General features: G+C 42.4%; 2 protein-coding genes and 1 long non-coding RNA gene across 22 annotated transcripts in view; 1 reads left to right on the top strand and 2 right to left on the bottom strand.

Moving 5' to 3' along the window:
• SPATS2L (spermatogenesis associated serine rich 2 like) overlaps window positions 1-5,672 on the top strand; it is a 181,059-nt gene extending 175,387 nt beyond the window's left edge. For all 15 annotated transcript variants that reach the window (NM_001177916.1, XM_084998081.1, XM_084998085.1 and 12 more), the window contains 2 exon segments: window positions 800-1,020; window positions 4,761-5,672. In NM_001177916.1, coding sequence (NP_001171387.1) covers window positions 800-1,020; window positions 4,761-5,156 — 617 coding nt within the window. In that variant the 3' untranslated portion in view covers window positions 5,157-5,672.
• LOC146396078 (uncharacterized) overlaps window positions 1-24,901 on the bottom strand; it is a 1,511,729-nt gene that overhangs the window by 144,744 nt on the left and 1,342,084 nt on the right. The gene's annotated exons all lie outside the window — the stretch shown is intronic.
• Window positions 4,591-24,901, bottom strand: part of KCTD18 (potassium channel tetramerization domain containing 18) — a 39,808-nt gene continuing 19,497 nt past the window's right edge. For 2 of the 6 annotated variants that reach the window (XR_014828905.1, XR_014828903.1), the window contains exons 7-9: window positions 17,455-17,995; window positions 7,295-7,357; window positions 4,591-7,036 (exon numbers count right to left, since the gene is read on the bottom strand). Coding sequence is in view for 2 of the 6 variants with exons in the window: in XM_084998400.1 (XP_084854526.1) it covers window positions 17,545-17,995 (451 nt within the window). In the remaining 4 variants the exon portion in view is untranslated. Of the gene's footprint in view, window positions 7,037-7,294; window positions 7,358-15,353; window positions 17,996-24,901 lie in introns of those variants that run through there. The other 4 variants (XR_014828904.1, XR_001301538.3, XM_084998400.1 and 1 more) reach the window with 2 other exon arrangements.

Consider the following 24,901-nt stretch of genomic DNA (forward strand, 5'->3'; position numbering starts at 1 on the left):
GAACAGATCTGCCTGAGCCCCGCCGCGGCTCTGATTAGCCTATGTTGACTTTTGCATTGGATTGTTGCAGATTTACAGTGGGGCTGTCAAAAATGGAATTGATAAAAAGCCAGATAATGTACCTCTAACGGACTACACAAGATGCTTTGGGGCATCTTTGGGGCTGGCAGGTCTGGCCCTGAGGTTGATGGATATGCACAACCCTGGGTAACAAGATTCCTGACACCCAACATCACCCATTCCCGTGCTCTCAGAATACCCTGGCTCTGGTGTGCCAGGTGTCTGTGTACCTCTAGGTTTTTCGGCAGCGCTGCAACACCAACTGGTCTAGGGATCTGACAAGAATGGCAAGAAAGGGTTTGGTAATGGGGAACCCAAGAGGCAGAGTGCATTTGTAGAGAGGGCTGAAAGGGCACTTCAGGATTTCGTTATCCCTCTTCCCTTGATGGTTCTAACCTCAGGAATAACATTAAAGTTGCTCAGATAAGTCTTATTCCCTACAAATGTCTCCCATCTTAAATGACTATGCTGTTTAGTAATTCTCAAAGAATATATTTGGTCTAACCCTAACCCTAACCCTAACCCTAAGTCTAACCCTAACCCTATATTTGGTCATCTCCAAGCACCAAGACGCCTTTTCAACATCTTTCAGAAAGAAAACAAAAAAAAAAAAACAAAAAAAAAACCTTTCCTTGATGTTTTTTTGAAGCTCTTGCCAAATTTCTTTGTCTCCTAGTGGATTATTGAGGCTGCTGTATTCATGGCACAGCCCCTAACACCAAGCGCTTTCTTGTTGCAGTTACACATCCAAAGAACAACTATTCTTCAAGAACTCCCTGCAGCTCCCTGCTGCCGCTGCTGAACGCTCACGCAACCACCTCTGGAAAACAGAGTAACTTCACCCGAAAATCATCCAGTCACACCAAACCCTCCGAGGGGAAAGCAGCAAACCCCAAAATGGCGAGCAACCTTCCCAGCACTGCGGACAGCTCTCACCAGACCGCACCGGCTAATAAGCAGGTACACTGTCCAGGGAGGCCACCTTGCACTGCCTCCCAGACCCTGGTGCATTTCCTGGGAAAGAAACCACTCCACATGTTTGCGGAAAACAGCCACTGCTTGTCACACCCAGGCTCCGCCCATCCCCAGCAGCAGCCTGACCTCCAGAGCCTCCATCTGCCTGGCTGGCCTCACCAAGCTCCCCTGGTCCGTCCAGGCCCCATGTCATAAGCACTTACCCCTGTGGAGGAAGTGATCTTCTCACACTTGACAGCATTAGCAAGTTAGACAGCTCTTCTCATGTCTTGAGGACAACCCTGGTCCCCATAACTGGCCCACACGTGGCAGGGACTCACACAGACATGGGGACAAGATTCAGAATCTGGCCATTGACACTACTGGAAGAAATCCAGCATGGTTTTTTCTAAGATTTTCTTTTAAACAAATTTTCTTCTTTTTTAGAGTTGCACCTGCTGCATGTGGAGGTTCCCAGGCTAGGGGTCCAATGGGAGCTGTAGCCACCAGCCTACACCACAGCCACAGCAATGCCAGATCCAAGCCATGTCGGACCTACACTGCAGCTCTTGGCAATGCCGGATCCTTAACCCATGGAGCGAGGCCAGGGATCGAACCTGCATCCTCATGGATACCAGTCAGGTTTGTTTCTGCAGAGCCACCACGGGAACTCCTTTAAGATTTTTTAATCCCCATTTATGTTTTGTGTATTTATAAGAGGCCAAAGGTAGCTCAAACTTCTCTTTCTTCTCTTGGGCTTTCAGTAAAGAAAATCCATTTCAAGATGACATTATTAATTCTTATCTACTACAGGCCCTAAAAATAGAAGTGTCCAAAGGACAGGCTTCTCTCCTTCTACTTCTCCACTAAATCCTTGAGAAGTGCTTTCCCCCTTATCGATAGAGAAGGAACAAGAAATGGGATTTGATGATTCAGAAGTTGGACATGCTGTAAAAAGACGTTTTTCATGAGCTCTAAGGAAGAGAGCTTGAATAAAGAGACTTTTTTTTTTTTTGTTAAGCATTTCAAAGTGTTGGATTTCTAACAAGTGCCCTGTTGGATTGTGTGGCCTTGGTCTTTTAGAATTCTCATTAGTGATTTGGGCAGGCATGTCTCTGGCCCCACATAGCTTCATGAACTTTAAAATAGCACTCTGACAAGGAGTATTTCATACATCCATAGATTTAAGATCATCATAAAATCCAGTTCACTTGCCATCCAAATACATCTTCACAGCTTTTTGTTCTTTGCTCATTAAACCCCATACTAAAATTAAGTCCAAAATTTAGTCTGAATTTCTGTCACAATTTCTTCAAAAACAAGGGAGGCCAGATTAAATGCTATCCATGTAGATAACTTTTTCAGCTCCCTGTTTTATCATTTTTAGCAAAGCACTGCAGGCGATGGCTCATTTAAATTTAAAAATATATCTGAGGAGTTCCCATCGACTCAGCGGAAATGAACCCAACTAGCATCCATTAGGATGTGGGTTTGATCCCTGGCCTCACTCAGTGGGTGAAGGATCCAGCATTGCCATGAGCTGTGGTGTAGGTCACAGATGAGGCTCAGATCCAGCATTGCTGTGGCTTTGTAGCTGGTGGTTACAGCTCCAGTTGGACCCCTAGCCTGGGAACCTCCATATGCTCAGGGTGCAGCCCTAACAAAACAAAAATTTTAATTTTTTATTTTTTTGTTTTGTTTTTTTTTGCCTTTTCTAGGCCCACACCCGCAACCCACAGCCATAGCAACGCCAGATCCGAGCCAAGTCTGCGACCTACACCACAGCTCATGGCAATGCCGGATCCTTCGAACCCAAGGCCAGGGATCGAACCCACAATCTCATGGTTCCTAGTTGGAGTCATTAACTACTGAGCCACGACAGGAACGCCAAAAATTAAAATTAAAAAAATAAAAATAAAAGTATATCTGAGCCTGAGAAGGGCCTGGGTCCTGGGCCCTGTGCTTTAGAGTGAAGCCTCGTGGTCCTCGCCCAGCCACGGCCCACGGCCCTCCCTATGGAGTGAGACCAAGATGGGATTACCTAGAATCTACACTCTCCCTTCTGGAAGGGCTCCAAGTACTCAAGATCCTGGAATTCTATTCCCAAATGGCCCCACCCTTACTCTCGGGGTCTGTTTAGACTGCATCCCTGGATTCACCACCCGGAGGGCTGGCCACACTACCAGTCTGCATACCCCTAGGTCCAAAGAATGAGTATATGCAGGTGTGTGGCCGAAGCGCAGATGTGCAGGCTGGAGTTTTCGCACTCCAGTATGTAAGGCTCCTCACAGGGCAGGACGAGCCAGAGAGAGGAAGAGACAATATTCAGAGGCATGTACGTGGGCCTGGGCCCTGAGGAACCAGGGGCAGGTCTGCCCTGCACTGGCACCATCCAGTCACAATGCACAAATGAAGCACTTTATGTATCTGTAACGCATAAAATCACGTATTTTCGCAATAGAAATTTGATTTTCAAGAAAAGGTCTGTGTTCATGTCCCACATGACTTATGAATCTTGTCAGGAGGGAATACGTGAAGTGGGAACCATTTTCTAACCGAAGATTTTGGGCAAGTCCCTTAAAGCCCTTGTCCTCATCTATAAAATGAAGCACATAATAGCTCTCTTAAAAGGTGACTGCGATGATAAATGCAGGGACGTAGGGTGAGGCCTCTTGCCTGGTGCCCAGCACGCTTAAGCACCAAATAACTTGCTATCCTTGACCTCAAGGAATTCAGAAACCTTTCTCTCGTTCAAGGACACACAGGCTACCCCACTGCTTCCTTTTTACTCATCCATTTATTTTCTTGGTCGCTGATTTGTTGAGGGTGTGGGTTTTTCAGTCTGATGCTTCAAAATTCGTTGGTGGAGAAACACAAAAAGTTTAGGAATAGAGGTGTGAGGAGTTCCCCTTGTGGCTCAGTGGTTAACGAACCTGACTAGTATCCATAAGGACGTGGGTTCAATCCTTGGCCTTGTTCAGTGGGTTAAGGATCCGGCGTTGCCATGAGCTGTGGTGTAGGTCACAGACTTGGCTCAGATCCCTCGTTGCTGTGGCTATGGCATAGGCCAGATCTGGTGTTGCTGTGGCTGGGGCGTAAGCCGGCAGCTACAGCTCCAACTGGACCCCTAGCCTGGGAACCTCCATATGCTTCAGCTGCAGCCCTAAGAAGACAAAAAAAAAAAAAAGAAAAAAGAAAATACACGTTACTGCTGCAAGATCTACCAGGGACACCTCATCATCCCTGTATTTATCCAAGATAGTATTTCTGAAATGTGGTGTTTGTATTTTATTTCAAATAGAAAAGCTGCATTAGAGATGAAAAATTACTAACAGAATTTTACATATATGTATATATGTCATGAGAATTCGTATTCATAGCTATACAGAATGTCCCAGGAATGCTTAGAGAATCATCATTTCCCTACCTCTGTGTTACATTTCATTCTGTTTTATTTCAAGCATACTTTCTGGGTTTTATTTGGCCTGGTTCTTGAATTTTCTACCTTATACTCCCATAGCCTCTCTTTCAACATCAGTGATTTTCTTGGCATTCCATTTACAAGACAGTCTATTGCTGTTTCAAGTTAGAGGATTTTTATCAGCTTGACCTCATTTGCATGTCGTCACATTCTGCTGGGGTATAAAAAAGCTTACCTGGGGCTTAGAGATTTCGTTTCCCTGATGTCTTCTGGGGTTTGTTGGCATCTAATGCCTACTTTTTTTTTTTTTTTTTTTTTTTGGTAGAATGGATCTGCTAGTCAACGACGAAGATTTAATCCGCAGTATCACAACAACAGGCTGAACGGATCTGCCAAGCCACAGGGCAGTGGTAACGACAACGACCCGATGGGGAAAGGCAACAACCGCCACGAACACAGAAGACAGCCACACAACGGCTTCCGTCCCAAAAACAAGGGCGGCGCCAAAAACCAAGAAGCCTCTTTGGGGACAAAGACCCCCGAGGCCCCGGCCCATCCGGAAAAGCCCCGGCGAAGGCAGCACGCTGCAGACAACTCGGAAGCCAGGCCTTTCCGGGGAAACGTCTCCAGGGTTTCACAGTGCAATCTCTGCCCCACGAGAATAGAAGTTTCCACGGAGGCTGCCGTCCTCTCTGTCCCAGCTGTGACATTGGTGGCCTGAGCTCGGAGAGAAAAAAAAGGAAAGAAAGAAAAGCAGTTTTCACTCAGTTTTGGATCCCCGCCCGAGGTGCTGACCCAGTTCGCTGCCAAAAGAGAGTCAGTCTGAATCTACAAACCCTGTACGGCTGTGGCATCCTGTCTTAATCATTTTTACTAATTCTAATAATCAGCTCTAGCTTGCTTCATATCTTCCATGGCTTTGCTTGATCTGTTGGCGCTTTTTCTCATCAGGACATTGCAGCATTTTAGCCAGGCAGTATTTACTCATTTGTTAGGAAAATGGAGGTTGTGGCTACAGATCAGAGGCTCAGTAGCAACCTATGTTGTAGCAGTGACGTCAATCCATTGATCGTCTTTAGAGAGTTAATGTGGAAAACAAAATTCTTATTGATCAGACAAACATGATCTGCTGAAGACACGTGCGCTTTTGTAGAATTTAACATCTGGTGTTTTTCTGAAAAATATATATATACATATATTGCTTTATTTGAAACAAATTAAAATATGCTGCATTTGATACCTGGCTGGTTTTTTTTAATTCAGGCCCACTTTGTGATCAAATGTACATGTAGTACTTTTAAGAGAACTCTAGAGACTAGAGGTTGTGGCACAGAGCTCCATACAATACAGTTTCTCTGGGGACAAGTATCCTATCGGAACAAAGAATGCCTCATAATGGCCCTGCCAGTACCTTACACGCATATAGATGGATGTAACACCCCAGTCATCTCAGACACCACGTGATAGGATGGAAGTATTGGCTGCAAGTCACATAAACCTCAGCTCAGCCTAGTTTAAACAATAAAGGAAAAGTATTGGGAGTCCTGGTTGTGGCTCAGTCCCTGTCGTAAATCCGACTAGGAACCATGAGGTTGTGGGTTTGATCCCTGGCCTCGCTTAGTGGGTTAAAGATCTGGCGTTGCCGTGAGCTGTGATGTAGGTCAAGGACACCGCTTGGATCCGAGTTGCTGTGGCTCTGGCGGAGGCCGGCAGCTATAGCTCCAATTAGACCCCTGGCCTGGGAACCTCCATATGCCGCAGGTGTGGCCCTAGAAAACACACACACACACAAAAGTATTGGTTCTGTGACTGAACAGCCCAATGTTATGGTATGCCTCGGGTCCAGTTGGATCAGGACTCCAGCTCCTTTCTTCTGATTATCTCAGCACTCCCTTTCTCCTTAGGCTGACATTATGTTCAGAATGGTGGCAGATAGCTGCCTCACTCCTCAGATTCACGTCCATCTCCTGCACTGTCCAGAAGAAAAGAAGCTCTCCAGGCAGCATCCCCATGGAGCAGGTATCTTTCTCAGAAGTCCAGCAAGGGTCTTGCATATCATTGGCCCAGACAACTGGTAGGCTTGTCCTGAGACTGATCAGCAAATGAGATGTGCTAATTAGCATAGACTAATCAGAGCCCACCCCACAAGCCGGGATGTGGCTGGCCCCCCAGAAGCACAAGGATGTGTGGACAAGGACTCCTGTTACTGAGAGAGACTAGATATAGGAGTGGAGGTAGGGGACACACCCTGAATAACTCCAAGGGCTCTGTCTTTGAGTACAAAGCAGTTGAGTTTGGCCACTGCATCCATCAAATTTCCACGTGTCTTACAGATTTGTTGGCCTCTTTTGAGTTCAAATGCTTATTTTCAGTTCAATGTTAACATTTTCTCTGGCAGCCCAGGTTCAGTGGTTCTCTTCCACGGAGCAGCCCTGAGCAGCTGAGCCTGCACACCACGCAAGCATCCATTTCTTCTTTTGCCAAGTGCGGGAGGATGTTTGCTCTCCCCGGAGAGAACTTTCTGAGATCTCTGGGTGTACTCGAAGATTTAATAGGAATTCTAAATGTTAAGTCACATTCCAGGAAGGAAGGAAGAGTCGTCTGTTCAAATAAGAAAGATAAATGTTCAGGACCGTTTATTCCATCTGAGGCCCTGGATTTATATTCTACAAGACAGAAGGACTTTGCACAAATTTTGTATACCAAGACTTGGCTCCCCACAGAAAAATGGCAGTTTAAATGGGACAGCTTCAAAGATGAGTCAAACGAGTCTCGAAACAGGAAAGCGATGGATCTGTCAGGTCAGAGCACCCCTGCTTTCGGATCTCCCCACCCCCAAGCCTTGACACACCCACTCACGTTGTTCTTGGGGTTAAGAAATCTCAGTCACATTCCCAAACACATAGCAAACACTCCAGGTCACTGAAAAGAAACAAAAAAGAATGCTAAGAACTATTCAAACCTGTTTACATTTTTTTCCTGGATTTGGCCTTTCTTGTAGACGCCGGGCATGTAAGCGTTTACCAATTTGCATTTTTGAAATGATCATTTCAATATTTTAGGGCCAGTGTCAGACCATTGAAATACCATATAATATATCTTCATCTGCTCTGGTGGAATCATTGGTGTGATCCTAGAAATCTGGGTTGAATTCTGCCATTCTTTTCAAATGTTTTAAACTTTGGAAAAAAAAATCCGTGGGCCATGAACACTCTGATCTCTCTCGTTAATACACAGTTGCCAGAAGAATATTCTTCTCTCTCTCAGACATTTCTCTAGTAGAGACTAAACCATTTGGATACCCATGAAGACTGTATCACTTCAAAACTCACCTACATTGGACCAGCAAGACCATGTATTAAAGGCATGTAATTGGGACCTCAACAGGGAGTTCCCAACGACATTCCACGTTTATATTTTATTTGAGAATCTACATACTCCAGCTCTGTCCCAGTGAACCTATTCTAGGGGTGCTGAAGGCAGCAAAGCTCAGAAAGTTAAACACAAGTTGGAACAAAATTCACCCTCAGTAAAGGCCATACAAGAGTTCGGGGAAAGACACATGAAACACACTCTAGATCCAATGTAAAGCTCAGTTCAATTTTGCGGGCATTTCAAAAAGAGATTTTTAACTTAACATTCTTAGGGACGAGACATCAAATGAGGTTAGTGGAGAAAGTCTGAAGAGCAAAAGCGACTTGAAGATTTTTGCCAAAGTGAGAGATTTGGGGATTCCAACTCTGAAAGCCTCACTCTCCATTTAACCATAAGAACAGGGATTCCAAGGCCTGGACAGCTCTTTTCCTAGGGCAAGGCAGGTTTTTTTCTGGGGGTGGGGTGGGGTGGGGAGATAAGAGTAATTGATGGGGAAGCGCCTGAATTCAACACTACCTTTGACTAAGCTTTCTCCTTCCCTCCATCCCTCCCTTTAAAGATGCTGTATCCCATGCTGCCTGTTTAGAGTGCCCTCTTGTGTCTAGAGATGGTAATATTTTCATTTCTCAGCAGACATTCCAGGGATAGCAGCCATAAAATACGAAATGGCACCTTTTTTAAACCATATTTGCTTCAGACCCCACACCTAAGATTCAGGTATAAATGGGCTAGGATTCCCCCAAGTACCAAAAAAAAAAAAAAATGAAGCTAAAGAGGAAAGAAAAAACAGTCACTTGCTCCCAAATTTCCTTAATAAACTATGTAATAGCAAAAGATAATAAATAAGAGAGTTTCCATTGTGGCTCATTAGGTAGAACCCAACTAGTATCCATGAGGATGTGGGTTTGATCCCTGGCCTTGCTCAGTGGGTTAAGGATCCAGAGTTGCCACAAGCTGTGGCATAGGTCGCAGGTGCCACTCAGATCTGGTGTGTAGGTGGCTGTGGCATAGGCTGGCAACTGCAGCTCCAATTCGACCTCTAGCCTGGGAACTTCCGTATGCCGTGAGTGTAGCCATATTAAAAGATAAATAGTAAGAATAACAATAAATAATTATTGTTCAGCTGACTAATACACTGCTCTGCCATTTTCCTGAAAGTGCTGAGCTACCTTAACTGGTCAAATTTGGTGAGAAAAAATATAAAGAGTTGCTAAGTGTCTCTTGTTACCTCAAGAACTTAAAGCACCATTTTAATATTATTCATTGCAAACTTTAAAAGAATTTTGTTTTCATTCCTTTGCTTTTTCCAACAAACCTTTATAAATCCCAAGGAAGTTTCTGTCTATTCTTAGTTTCTAAGAGCCAAGTCCCCAGTCCTTGGAGGCAGATCAGCCCAAACCAGAGTTTAATCTCATTACAGCAGCCCCTCAGGCAAAGGCGCTCTGTCTGGACCCAGTTACACTATCGGAGAAATGCACAAGGTTCTCATAAATCTTTTTGGTGATTTTCAGAGCCCCCTTGTTTGTGAACTCTGCTTCTTCCCAGAGCTCAGAGGTGCTTTCTGTGCCACCACTGAGTTCAAATTTCACGGAAGAATTTACCACACACAGTTTTTAGAAAATTAAATTCAACGGCAAATTTGTTTGTCTGAGAGAGTATGTAGATTTCTGGCAGAAAAAAAAATACATACATATATATATTTCAGAACCACGACTGCAACAATGACCAAAGAATCTCTACAGAAAGTAAATGTAAAAAGCCTTTCCTGTCAAAAACTGAAAACTACCGTAACTTCAGGTGCTTACGTTTGGGTTAGATTCACCCATTCCTAGGCTTTTGAGAGAAGACAGTTTCGGTAAATTATTATTATTATGTAAAAAGCTGATCAATACCATCATTATCCCACTGCTAAAGCCAGACAGACAGTAGATACTTAATAAATAAAAGGAAGAGAGGGCAGACATGAAAGAATGACCAACTCTAATACGTCTAGAAAATTCCGGAGTCTAAATGGCTTGTTCAAAATACTGCAGTAAGTCAAGCCTAGAGAAGATGAGAAGAGAGCAGAGCAGCTAAGTTCCAACCCTTGCAGACTGCCTGCATTCACACCTGAGCCCCGCCACCTCCTGGCTGGGTAAACCTGGGTGCGTTTCTCAACACCTCAATACGTCCGTGGGTAAATGGGACCAGTAACCATGTTTGTCTCCAAGGGTTGAATAAGTTAATATTTGCAAAGTATTTTGGAATAATGCCTGGCACTTTGTATGGAGACAGTAACCACAGAGTAATGTGAATGGGGACACTTCATAAATTTATATGAGGAAGTTTACACAGAGAGAAATGCAATGTATATAAGAAGCAATAATAACAAGGGATTAGTAATTGAGGAAAACAGAATAGCAGATAATGGGATGGTTATACTAGAGCTTGAGGCAGAAGAAAGAACAAGTTTGGGAGAGCCTCCCACCCCTGCCCATCCCTGTCCCCCAAGGCTGAGGTTCTGACCCTGCTGGGGAGGGGATGGCTGTGGCACTAGAGGCCAAAAAGCTCACTGAGGTGCTAGCCAGCAAGAAGCCCACTCAGGGCACTGGGGAGCTTTCCCCAAGGAATGGGGAGGTCAACCCATGGAGACCAAGCCATGGAGGTTCCACCAGCAGGGGTGACACTGAACTCCTTGGGACTCCTGCTGGGGCGCCAGCAGAATTTGGCAGGAAGCTTCCAGCAGGAGTGCTGTCCAGTAATCTGGCGAGTCAGCAGGGAGACCCACAGGACTGGAAGCTGCTGCTACTGGTGTAACTTGGGCCTGTGGGGGTCCCACACCCCCAACCAGGCACCTGCTGCAGGAGCAAGAACAGAGGGGCATGTGCTCCTCCTGCCCTGACCCTCCAGTGTCAAAGCCGGTCAGCTAAAGGGAAGCATTCATGGGGTCCAGCTCCAGCATCACAAGCAGGGCAGTGAAGAGCAGGTTTGGAACCAGGAGGCAAAGAGTTGATATCCTTAGAAAGCCCTTTAAGAGTATTTGACACATATGGACTGCCTGCTGGGGTGCAGTGGAAATGAATCCAACTAGTATCCATGAGGATAGGGGTTCAATCCCTAGCCTCGCTCAGTGGGTCTAGGACCCAGCACTGCCATGAGCTGTGGTGTGTGTAGGTCACAGATGCGGCTTGGATCCCGTGTTGCTGTGGCCGTGACTGTGGCCAGCAGCCATAGCTCAGATTCAACCCCTAGCTTGAGAGCTTCCATATACTTTGGGTGTGGCCCTAAAAAGCAAAAAAAAAAAAAAAAAAAAAAAAAAGAAAAGTGTTTGACAAATAAATCATAGCTCTGTAGCACACAGACACCTCTATGTCCTATCTAGCTCTTGTCTGGGGAGTGGCAAGCTCCTATGACAAGGGGTCTAAAACAGGGTTTAAGGGCCTGGACTCGAGGAAGATGACATGCATGTGGCTCCTGCCTCTGCCTTATACTGGATGCTGGGGAGCTTACCAAACCCCTCCGTGCTTCAGTTTCCCCACCTATAAAATGGGGATAATAGGAGTTCCATCATGGCTCAGTGGTTAACGAATCCGACTGGGAACTATGAGGTTGTGGGTTCGATCCCTGGCCTTGCTCAGTGGGTTGAGGATCTGGCATTGCTGTGAGCTGTGGTGTAGGTTGCAGACGAGGCTCGGATCCTGCATTGCTGTGGCTGTGGTGTAGGCCGGCAGCTACAGCTCCGATTCGACCCCTAGCCTGGGTACCTCCATATGCCATGGGAGCAGCCCTAGAAAAGGCAAAAAGACAAAAAATAAAAATAAAAAAATAAAATGGTGATAATAATAATCCACCAACATCCTAGGGTTGGTGTATTAAATAAGTTAATATGAGGAGTTCCCGTCATGGCTCAGCAGTTAATGAACCCGACTAGCATCCATGAGGACATGGGTTCGATCCCTAGCCTTGCTCAGTAGGTTAAAGATCCAGCATTGCCATGAGCTGTGGCGTCCGTAGCAGACATGGCTCGGATCCTGCATTGCCGTGGCTGTGGTGTCGGCCGGCAGCTGTAGCTCCAATTGGACCCCTAGCCTGGGAACCTCCATATGCTGCGGGTATGGCCCTAAAAAGACAACAAGACAAATAATAATAATAATGTTAATATATAAAGGGCTTAGAAGAATACATCTTGGTTTTTATTCGATAGTTGCTTGGTTAGAGTGGCAACCAAAACCAGAAATCTAAGGGAGATAGACTAGGAGTTTTTAATTGGCAAGCCTGAGCCATACTTCCTTTAGTATCATCCTCTCTCTCAATTCCCAGGGCTCCACTCCTGCCTATGACTGACAGCTAAAATGTTCTCTTCCTCATCCACACCCCCCAATTAGGAGAGGCAGTTACAAGTATTTTGCTCAGGTTAAGCCACCCGGCTAAAGCAATGGTTCTCAAATAGGGGTAATTGATTTTGTGTCACCTCCCCCCACCCCCAAGAGGCATTTGGAAAAGTCTGGAGACATTTTGATTGTCACAACTGGGGCAGGGATGCGGCTCAACATGCCGCCGTGCACAGTACAGTTGTGCACAATAAAGAATTATCCAGTCCAAAATGTCAACTGTGTCACGGTTGAAAAACCCTGACCTTGAGGGTCCGAGGGATTTGGAGGAAGAAAACAAACAGTGGATGAGCAAGGACAGGCTGCCCTGTTCCTCCAGCTCTGCTGAGTTCCTGGTTGGTCCAGGCTCCATTACCAAATCCAGACCGTCCGGCCCACAGCTGGGGTCTAAATAATACAATTTCTGACGCCCTCGGGCTTTCATGTCATCTACATAGAAGCTGCACTCTCACATTTTCCAAGAAATTAAGGGATAAGTTCTTGAAAGAGCTGCGATTGAAGCAGAAGCTCCAAATATTCAAGAATCTTCTCAGAAGGCAGCAATATCCGTCTTTTTCCAACTTTAGCAAACATGCTAACCTTTTCTTTCTATAAAGTGCTCTCTGTTTAAAACAAGTTTCTCTTCTCCGTTTCAGGTCCCCAAATTCATCTCTGTCGCTGAGCGAAACTTTACTAAGGTGTAGAGGGCTTTCGGGTAAAAGAAGGGAAAGTGTGAGAAGCCATGTTATAAAATGAAAAGTTGTTAAATAAACAAGTAGGACAGAGTATTGACTGACAGTTACTGTAAAATTCTGTTTGTCTTAGCTCCAGCCTACCTCAGCTCGTGTCTAGCTAGCGAATATGAAATGTGTATGGGCTGTCTGAGGCAACACATGTGAACAAAGAAAGATTAGCTTTTCTGTAACAATGTGCACCATGCAAAGCTCATGAGGCTGACAGGGCTCTACGTGAAAATGGTCTCTCTGAGGCTGCACCACCAACCAAATTCCCTGAATATGAAATTCTAAAAACAGCTGGAAACCACATTTTTTTTCCCTGTTAGTTAATTCATGATGTTTCCTTTTCTGGCTGTACAACAGGCTTGAAATCCTGCATTTGATTTCATCTGATTGAAACAGGCAGCCCTCAACAAAGAATCACTTGGAGTTCCCAACGTTGCACAGCAGAAACCATGAGTTTTCCAGTTCGATCTCTGGCTTCACACGGTGGGTTAAGGATCCGGTGTTGCCGTGAGATGTGGTGTAGGTTGCAGACGCAGCTCGGATCTGGCGTTGCTATGGCTCTGGTGTAGGCCGGCAGCTGTAGCTCTGATTCGACTCCTAGCCTGGAACCTCTGTATGCCACAGGTGTGGCCCTAAAAAGCAAAAAAAAACAAAAAACAAAAACAAAAACCCAAAAAAAAACATAGAATCACTCATTCACTCTTCACTGGCTGAGGAATCAGCAACTTGTTGACAGTCTTCAGCATTTGGGAAATGACAGTAGTTTCCATAATTAAAAAGTTCCTGGTTAGCTTAGGAATACACATATGTAACTCATTTAAAAATACTTTCCATTTGCTGGAGTAGAAGCCGTTTCCTTTCATTTTACTAAGTGCGTTCTTTCTGCTTCCCCATCCTCACTTAATGTAGATTAAAGCTATTCAAAGGGATTGCAGGCGTAATAACTAAGGCAATCCTTTATAAGGCACCTCATATTCATAGAAATGTTGGCACATTCCCCTTTATGAAACAATTTATTACCACAGTCTTTGTGCACATTCAAAATACTATTTGAGGAAATTCTCTCATGGTGCAGCAGGTTAAAGATCTAGCATTATCTAGCATTGTCACTGTAATGGCTTGGGTCACTCCTGTGGCACAGGCTCCATCCCTGGCTGGGGAACTTCCACACACCCTGGCCGAGGCTGAAACAAAACCAAACAAAAACAGAAAATACCAAAACAAAACAAAACAAAATGTTATTTAAATAAAATTTTTCTATAAACAGTTTCTCAGGGACAGCCAAATATGCTTGTACATGAATTCCTTCTTTAGAAATCAAAGTGTAGTTGGATAATAATTATATGGTATTTAACCATGGACTGGGAAGTGAATCAACCATTTTCTCAATGTGAGCACTCGCTAAGGAAGCAATGGGATTCAGTCTGTGAATGAAAAGGAAATTGCATCAGCAATTCTAGCAGGAGCAGTAATGCAAGAAGAGACTGCCTTTCCCCTTTCTCAGAAGTCAGGCAGTGTGTCTGACCTCTCTGGGGTTTCATGATCCACAGTCTCTGAATTACTCTAAACAACCTGACAAGTTATATAACTGTTACGGTCATTACTAATGGTAATTGTGGTCATTAGCAATAATGACCGAATTAAAGAACTTTCACCAGCAACTCCTTTGTTCTAACAGGATAAATCCTGCAAGGTCAGAAATCAGTTTCTGCACCCCTTGAAGACTGCAACCAGATCCATTTTATAAAATAATTGGGGGGACAAGGGGTTGGCCCTGTCAGCAATTTACTGGAGGCCTACTGTGTACCAGGCGACAGAGTCCCTGTCTAGCAGAAGACAGACACGTAATCTAATACCATAATACCTTCCTGCTCAAAAACTTTAAATATTAAACAAATTCACACTTTTACATCTACTTCCTCCTTCTAGCTTTTCCTTTGGTCAGTGATGCTGCGTCACTCTATGGAAATCAGATTATATGGCTAAAATGTGTGTGTGTAGAGGGGTCTTTATGCACAGCCTTAACTTTGCTGAACCTCATTTTCTTGATCTTTAAAGGATTGGAAAAGACTGCCTTCATTACGTTGTTCTGAAACTAAAATGCAAAATCAGCACATTGAAATAAAATAGATGACAATACTTTATAAACTATAACTTAAGGCAATACTGGAACAAAAATTTGTTATTGAAAAATACAAATGAAACGAAGTCCTCGGTAGATCCCTACTGCCAGCCTCAGGCTCACTACCATATAAATAACCAGGTTTAATCAGGGCAAAGCAGTTTTCAACACAGATTCCCTGCAAGGATAGAGTCAATTCTATTTTTTATGTGAGCAATACATATATATCCCACTCATCACTCAGAATTTCCATTGTGTCCTCTGACCCAACAACCACACAAACCTACTTTTCCAAAGTAAGGATACTGAATCACTATTTATAAAGCACATTTTCCTTTGAAAAATTTTTTATTTTTCCAGGAAGAGCAATGGGTTATGATGAGTTACCAACTCTTTAATGCTTACAGAGTCTGGTATGAGGCAAAATGTATGAACCTAACCCCGAGGGAACCACACCCAAATAAAGTAATGTTCAGGTTACTGGAACATTCTGAATTTGATTTTGACTCCTGATACCCCTAAGAGATGGTTTGTCCCTTTCCACCTCAGCTGCACCAAGGCCCCGTAGTTACTCCCAAAACTCTTCTCATAAAGGCCAAATGTGCTCTATAGATGTCCCTTAAACTACTTGGTGCAAAAGAAATGCAAGCTGTTGACTGAATCATCCATGATTAATCTTCAAAATATTTCCTTTCCAGATATATGTTTATTATGTGTAAAATACATGTCTATTAGTATAATATGTTCTCATATGAATCAGCAATTCAAAATGTCGTTGGAGTTTCCGTCGTGGCTCTGTGGTTAACGAATCCGACTAGGAACCATGAGGTTGGAGGTTCGATCCCTGGCCTTGCTCAGTGGGTTAAGGGATCTGGTGTTGCCACAAGCTGTGGTGCAGGTTGCAGATGCATCTCAGATCCTGCATTGCTGTGGCTCTGGCATAAGCCAGTGGCTACAGCACCAATTTGACCCCTACCCTGGGAACCTCCATATGCCACGGGAGCGGCCCTAGAAAAGGCAAAAAGAAAAAAAAAAAAAAAAAGGTCGTAGATCAAACAATACTAATAATATCCTAAATGGAAGTTTTCAAAACTCACTGGAGAGGTCCTGGATTCTTTATGACAGTATTTTTCAAGGTGACTGAATATTTTATATATTCTATAGGGGAATATCATTCATAAATCTTTAGTTAAATATTCACTTTTTCTAGCCACTTATTTTAGAAAGTTGCTGGTATTTGGATAGCTATCCAAAATTGGTTTAATAATTTCATACATTAACTAGACAAGAAAGCAACTGCGAAAGTAGAAATAGATAACCTATATAACTGAACAAGCTTTCAAACTACCAAACGGCACCAAGGCTTAGAAATAAGTATAGTCACAGAAAATTTTCACTTTTTATGGAAACGTTTTACTGTATTTTGTGAAAAGTAATGTCTTGAGTATATTTACTCTTTCGAACCAATGTAAGCACTGAGTAAAAACTACCCTGCTTTATGAACTTATTTTTAATACACTGCAGGCATACTGCTCACTGAAGGTAGAAATATGTGATCCAATTATAAAACATAACCTGTACGTGTAAACACATACAAATGAACAGTTGTGAAAAAATAGAAGATTAACTATTCTGTTTAAAAATATTAAATTCAAGTTACATGGAAATTTTATGCATAAAAATCATACTGTATAATCAGAATAACTCAATGGTCATTTCTGAAAAACAAACATTAGCTTTAGTTAAAAAGTTAAACTTTTAACTTCTTTTTCAAAGTGTTTTCAAAATTCACTCTTCGGACTCAAAATATTTCAGCAGTTCATTCCAAAGATGCATTATATCGTTCTTATCCCAAGAAATCTTCCTGTGATGTATAAATAAATCTGCTAACAGAAAAGTGTAGGAAAAGCCAATCTAGGAGAGAAAACGGTTTGATTAAGTGAGAGTCAAAATGTGATCTCAAATTATCGTCTTGCTTTTCCTACCTATCTTTTCACACTACCTTTTGAGACTGAGAGTGATCCTGGCGGAGTTCACCTTGACCTATGTGGTCTCCAACCTCCTGCATCTGTGACAAAGCACAGGGAAGCACTACCACCACCCTCCCCATGTCGCCAGACAGAAAGGTCTAAACCCAACCCCCTTTCCAATCCCTGGCCGCAATGAGAAACATTAAATAAGTACCTAAAAGCTAGAATTATTGCAGCAACACAGTGGACTTCCTTAGCGATGATTGTGCTGGACTGTCTTGTTGCCTTAATACCAGTGAAACATTTTCAAACATTTAAAAACCTGAAATTGCAACTGGCCCTCGACAAGTAAATTGAAACGCTGGGAAACGGAGACACTTGCAATCTCCCTCCTCATCCCTCTTCACACAACCCATTCCTTTTCACACCATTCGTCCTAAACAGAAACTTAAATTTTCACCTCGAGTGCGTCAGCAGAGTGGCACTTATTTGTATTAAACGGGCTGGAAGCTCAGAAGGGCAAACGGGATGTCCTGAGGCCCTGTTTCCATCAATCCGTCTGCCGCTGCCCATTCTCAGTCCACAGGTCCAGGGCGCCGGGGGCGTTGGGGGGCGGCTCCGGGGTCCCCACGGTCCTCGCCGCGGGGCAGGCGGGCGGGGAAGGCCCGGTGGCACACAGGGGAGTCCGCTTCAGTTTTATCACTCGGGGCGGGGTGGCCTTCTTGTCGGAGAGCAGAACCTTAGCTGGAGGTGGGTGCCCAGCTCCGTTCTCAGCACCCGCGGTACCCACCAGGGATGGGACTCTCGTCGGGGCACAGCGCTGGGCTGCCTTTCCTCCCGCAGCCGTGTTCACCGACGCCCTGGCCGGGGACACCCTGACGGAAGCGGAATTCTTGACTTTAATTTGGGTGCTGGTGGAAGGACCCAAAAATCGGACAGGTTTAGGGCCCGTCTTACAGTTCTCGCCTTCTTCCTCCTCTTCATTGAAGGCTGTCAGTCGCCTGTAAATACAGAAGCAGGTCCTTGTCAGCATTTACAGGTTCAGTAACTAATGACAGGGTCTCCAAAGTGTACCTTCAAACAAAAAGGGTCCCCCAAAAGGTTTTTGTCAAGATTTTGAGTGAAGAGGCTTGGAGGTGTCAACCTACCTCGCCTCTCATCTCCCGTCAATAAGTAAATTAGCAGGTTTACAAATGATTATTTCAACTTGAATACACTCTTTTAAACACATATGATGTTAATACCAATGAAGAGTTAAAATTTGGAGTGTTACACCAGAATTACACAGCACATCACTCCTTTCCCCCAAATACTGATGTGATTTTGAGGACAACCAGGGGTGTTCCAAGTTATTTTTCCCGGAATATCAGTTTCAAGAGATTTACTGAGAAAAAAAGGGGTTTGGAGTTCCCATCATGGCACAGCGGAAACGAATCTGACTAGGAACCATGAGGTTGTGGGTTCGATCCCTGGCCTTACTCAGTGGGTTAAGGATCTGGTGTTGCCATGAGCTGTAGTGTAGGTTGCAGACACAGATCTAGCGTTTCTGTGGCTCTGGCACAGGCCGGCAGCAACAGTTCCTATTCGACCCCTAGCCTGGGAACCTCTGGATGCCACAGGTGTGGCCCTAAAAAAAACAGACAAAAGACAAAAAAAAAAAAAGAAAGAAAGAAAGAAAAGAAAAAAAAAAAGGGTTTCACAAATATATGAGAAATGCTACGGCATATTTTATTCTCTGCCTGAAACTTTAAAGTCTATATTAATAAAGATTCCACAGTAAAGACGCCTGTTTAGCTTTGTTGAATACATATTTCCCAATCATTCTGTAATGCAACCTTTGGCACCCAGTAAAATTAGTATTCTATGGAACACATTTTGGGAACTGCTAGAATGGTCAAACTGCTTCATGGTACAGTGAGGTGCTTTTTGAATTTGAGAAGTACTGGACAAACCTTCGAAGCTTCCTGAACTGAGTTTGCCATTCACTGTAAAAAAGCCTAAAGAAGGGAACATTGTTTTATCTTATTTCATTCAATTTTTATTCAATTTGTTTAAACTAAAACCAACAAACAAAAAAACCAGATCACCGATTTCTACCGCCCCTCACCTCTCACCACTGGCAACTACTCAATCATTTCCCTGTATCTATAAGATTTTGTTTTTTGTTTTTGTTTCGTTTTTTGAAGATTCTATATTTAAGAGAGATCTTATGGCACTTGTCTTTCTCTGTCTGAAATTTCATTTTGCATAATAACCTTGACGTCCATTTGCTGCAAATGGCAAGATTTCACTCATTTTTATGGGTGAATAATATTCCAGTGTGTGTGTGTGTGTGTGTGTGTGTATCACAATTTCTTTGCACAATCATCTATCAGTGGACACTTAAGTTGTTATCATACTTTAATTATTATAAATAATGCTTCAGTGAACATGCGGATGCATGTATCTTTTTGAGTTAGTGTTCTCGTTTTCTCTGCCTAGATACCCAGAAGTAGAGTTGCTGGAACATATGTTAGTTCTACTTAGAATGTTTTGAAGAACCTCCATATTGTTTTTCATAGTAGCTGCACCGATTTCCATTGCACCAACAGTACACAATGGTTCCCTTTTCTCCACATCCTTGCCAATACTTATTTCCCGTCTTTTTGATGATAGCCATTCTAACAGTATGAGATGATGTCTCCTTGTGGTTTTGATTCGCATTTCCCTGATTAATGATGTTGATCATCTTTTCATGTACCTGTTGGTCATCTACATGCCTTCTTTGGAAAAATGTTTATTCAGACCTTCTGTCCATTTTTTAAACACATTGGGTTTTTGTTTTGTTTTTGCTATTAGCTAGATGAGTTTTTTGTGTATTATGGATATTAACCCTTGATCAGATACATGATCTGCAAATATTTTCTTCCATTCAGTAGTTTGCCTTTTTATTTTGTTGATAGTTTCCTTTGCTGTGCAGACTTTTTTTTTTTAGTTTGATCCAGTCCCCCATGTTTATTTTTGCTTTTGTTGCTTTTCATGTCAGATTCAAAAAATCACCACCAAGACCTATGTCAGAAGCTTACCATCTATTTTTATCTTCTCTTTATGGTTTCAGGTCTTACATTCAAGTCTCCAATCCATTTTGAGTTAATTTTTATATACTATGGTGTAAGAGAGTGGTCCAGTTTCATTCTTTTGCATGTGGATATCCAATTTTCCCAATACCATTTATTGAAGACACCTTTCCCCATTGTACATTTTTGCCTCTTTTGTTGTAAATCAGTTGGCCTATATGCATGGGTTTATTTCTGGTCTCTCTATTCTGTTCCACTGATCTGCATGTCTGTTTTTATGCCATTATTATACCATTTAAATTAATATAGCTTTGTAATATAATTTGAAGTAATGGAGCTTGATACCTCCAGATGTGTTATTCTCTCTCAAGACTGCTCATTGAGACTGTGATTATTTGTCCTACTTCTGTAAATAATGTCACTGGAATTTTTATAGGGGTTGCATTGAATCTACATATTGCTTTGGGCAATACAGAAATTTTAACAATATTAATTCTTCCAATTCATGAGCAGGGACTATCTTTCCATTTATTTGTGTCTTTTTCAATTGCTTTCATTAATGTCTTACAGTTTTTGAAACACAGCTATTTTATTACCACCTTTGTTAAATTTATTCCTATTTCTAGTGTCATCCAGAAAGAATCTCATAGCTCTGTCTGATGCCTAGATTTTTACAAATGCTGCCAAGAGACACCTCTACATTGCTGGATCTGGTGGCCAGTGGTGCTCACGCTTGGGGGTCTTAAACAGCTGTCACTCCAGGGGCATAGCAAGATTCCAGAGGCTCAGTCTTTCTGTGAAGATCTGTTAGCTAATCATCATGACTGAAGCCTGAGGAGCAGACTTCTAATTAAACATGCATCCAAGTGCTGACTCTAATCCTTCCCAGAGACTTCAGAGGGTGGGTGCTGTCTTTGCATCCACGTTGTGCCACACTCCAAAGTGCCAGTGTCTTCTGAGGGGGAACTTTACATTCCTCTAGTGCCCTGGTTTTTCTGTCTGCCACCCACAGTGTACCTCTTGACCCCCTGGCTCTGGTGGCTGGTGGAGCTTGCATGCCTGAGTCCCAGGGGACTGTGGCAATCAGAGAGATGGTTCTTGGTGGGCTAACATCCACAGGACACTGCACAGACAACAGACTCAAGTACACTCCCCAGTCTTTCTGCAAAGGAGGACTTTTTGCTCATCCTGAAGCTTCAGCCTGAGGGACAAACTTCAGGTTTGGCACACATGTAGCAGCCTGCAGAAATGCTTCAAATAATATATGTTGTGGAAGCCATCTTGGTGTGCTCTCTCTGCTTTGCTCCAGCTCCTCAGCATCTTTCTGAAAAGAGCTTATATACTCAGCTGGAGCCCCAGATTTTGTAACTGCCACCAAGGGAACACCTTCAGATTGCCTGGCTCTGTTGGCCAGCAGGGCTTACACTTGCAGTCCCATAAGACTGTATATATCTGCATACTTTAAAAGCCTGCTGTCTGAGAGTCTAGCTTCCAAGCAGCCTCATTCTAGGTGCTGAGATCCTCCCTTTTGGGATGCTGACAGCCTGGAAAATCCTCACCTCATGGGCGCTATTAAAAAAATGTAGTAGGCTGCTTGGACAAACACAAAGGTTTGAGTGACAACCAAGAGCTGGGCAGGGATGTAAGGTTCATCTTCTACATGAGGCCACTCCTTCAAAACTGAGAGAAGTGGCTGTTACATATATTGTATAGAAATGAACACAGAGAGCCAAGTGAAATGAAGAAACTGAAGAATATGTTTCAAATCAAAGAACAAGATAAAAGTTCATGAAAAAGCCTAATGAAACAGAGATAAGTAATTTATCTGATAAGAAGTTCAATAATCCAAACTGAGGAGAAGAATGGATAAACACAGTGACAACTTCAACAAAGAGAAGAAAAAATTTAAGAAGGTATCAAGTCAAAGTCAAAGAGCTGAAGAATAAATAACAGAACAGAAAAAAAAAAAAAAAACACTAGAGCAATTCAACAGCAGACTAGATGATGCAAATGAAAGGATTAGTCAACTCAAAGGCAGGGCAATGAAACTCACCCAGAGCCCCAAAAAGAAAAATAATGAAAAAAAGGGGAAGAGAGCTTAAGGGACTTAGGGGACAACATCAGATGGACTAACATTCACATTATAGGGCTCCCAGAGAAGACAGAAAGGGGCAGAAATCCTATTTAAATAAATAATAACTGAAAAATTCCATAACTGAGGAAGGAAAGAGATATCCAGATCCAGGAAGTCCAGAGGGTTCCAAATAAGATGACCCCAAAGGTACCCACACTGAGCCATATTATAATTAAAATGTCAAAACTTAAAGACAAGAAGAGAATCTTGAAAGCAGCAAGAGAAAAATAGCCTGTTATATACAAAGGAATCCCCATAAGACTATCAGGAGATTTTTCAGCAAAAATTTTCCAGCCACAAAGGGGTGGCATGATATATTCATAGTAGTAGAAGAAAAAAAAAATTCCAACCAAGAATAATTTATGCAGCACAGTTATCATTCAGGACTAATGAAGACAAAGAATTTTCCAGACAAGCAGAAGCTAAAGGTGTTCGTCACCATTGAACCAGACTTACAAGAAATATTAAAGTGACTTCTTTAAACTGAAAATAAAGAGTACTAGTTAGTAACAAAAACATATGTGAAAGAAAAAAATCTCACTAGAAAGGTAAATATATAATAAAGGTAGTAGATTAATCACTTGTGAAGCTAGTATAAAGGGTAGGAGACAAAAGCAATGAAAATAACTATGATTAAAATAATTAGTTAAGGAATTCACATTATAAAAGGATGTAAAATATGACATCGAAATCATAAAACATGGCAAGGGAGAGCAGTAATGTTGAGCTTTACAGAGGGATCAAACTTAGGTTCTTATCAATTTAAAATAGACTGTTACAGACAAAAGTTGTTATGTGGAAGCCTCATGGTAACCACAAGACAAAAACTTACAGTAAATATGTGAAAGATAAAGAGATAGGAACATAATCATACCACTAAAGAAAGTTATGAAACCATAAAGGAAGAGAATAAGAAAAGAAGAAAGGAACAGAGAACTACAAAAACAATCAGAAAACAATTAACAAAATGGAAATAAGTACATACTTATCAATAATTACTTTAAAGGCAAATGGACTAAATTCCCCAAACAGAAAACATAGAGTGGCTCAATACATCAAAAAACAAGACCCATCTATATGCTACCTGCAAAAGACTCACTTTACATGTAAGGACACACACAGACTGAAAGTGAAAGGATGGGAAAAGATATTCCATGCAAAGAGAAATCAAAAGAAAGCTGGAGTAGCTATACTTATATCAGACAAAATAAGCTTTAAAATGAAAGAGACAAAGAAGGGCATTACATGATGATAAGAAGGTCAATCCAACAAGACAATATAACATTTGTAAATATTAATTCACCCAAAATAGGAGCACCTAAAAAACAGAGCAAATATTAATCAAACTAAAGAAAGATACAGATTACAATAATACTGGAAGACTTTATTTATTTAGTTATTTTTGTCTTTTGCCTTTTCTAGGGCTGCTCCCATGGCATATGGAGGTTCCCAGGCTAGGGGTCCAATCGGAGCTGCAGCCACTGGCCTACGCCAGAGCCACAGCAACACAGGACCCGAGCCGTGTCTGTGACCTACACCACAGCTCATGGCAATGCTGGATTCTTAACCCACTGAGCAAGGCCAGGGATCAAACCCGCAACCTTATGGTTCCTAGTCGGATTTGTTAACCACTGAGCCATGATGGGAATTCCAATACTGGAAGGCTTTAATACCCCACTTACATCAATGGATGGATCACCCATACAGAAAAATCAATAAGGAAACACTGGTCTTAAGTGACATGTTAGGCCAGATGGACCTAACAGATAGTTACAGAACATTCTATCCAAAACCAACAGAATACACACTCTTCTCAAGTGTACATGGAATATTTCCCAAGAGAGATCACATGTTAGGCTACAAAACAAGCCTCAAAATTCATAAATACATGGAGATTAAACAACATGCTACTGAACAACCAGGGGTCAAAGAAGAAATCAAAAGAGATATCAAAGAATATCATTATACAAATGAAAGCGGAACTGTAACATATCAAAATTTGTGGGGTGTAGTAAAAGCAGTTCTAAGAGAACTCATAGCAATGTATACCTCAAGAAGTAAAATAAGCCTATACTACAAAGCAACAGCAATCAAAACCATATGGTTCTGGCACAAAGAAAGAACTATAGATCACTGGAACAGGATAGAAAGCCCAGAATTAAACCTATGCACCTACAACAACCTAATCTATGACAAAGGAGACAAGAATATATAATGGAGAAAAGACAGCCTGTTCAATAAGTGGTGCTGGGAAAACTGGACAGCCACATGTAAAAGAATGAAATTAGAACACTTTCTAACACCATACACAAAATAAACTCACAATGGATTAAAGACCTAAATATAAGACCAGATACTATAAAACTCTTAGAGGAAAACATAGGCCAAACACTCTCTGACATAACCCACAGCAATATCTTCTCAGATCGACCTCCTAGAGTAATGACAATAACAACTAAAAATAGAACTACCATTTGATCACAGCAATTCCACTCCTGGGCATCTATCCAGAGAAAACCATGACTCGAAAAGACACATATACTCCAGTGTTCACTGCAGCACTATTTGCCATAGCCAAAACATGGAAACAAACCTAAATGTCCATCAACCAGAGGAGTGGATAAAGCAAATGTGGTACATATACACAATGGAACATTACTCAGCCATTAAAAGGAAAGAAATAATGGCATTTTTAGCAACATGGATGGACCTTGAAA

This window comes from Sus scrofa, chromosome 15, assembly GCF_054392235.1.
Source record: "Sus scrofa isolate SSC_HxYL_T2T_F1_AM1 chromosome 15, Sscrofa_HxYL_maternal_Yorkshire_Landrace_v2.0, whole genome shotgun sequence".
Lineage (NCBI taxonomy): Eukaryota > Metazoa > Chordata > Mammalia > Artiodactyla > Suidae > Sus > Sus scrofa.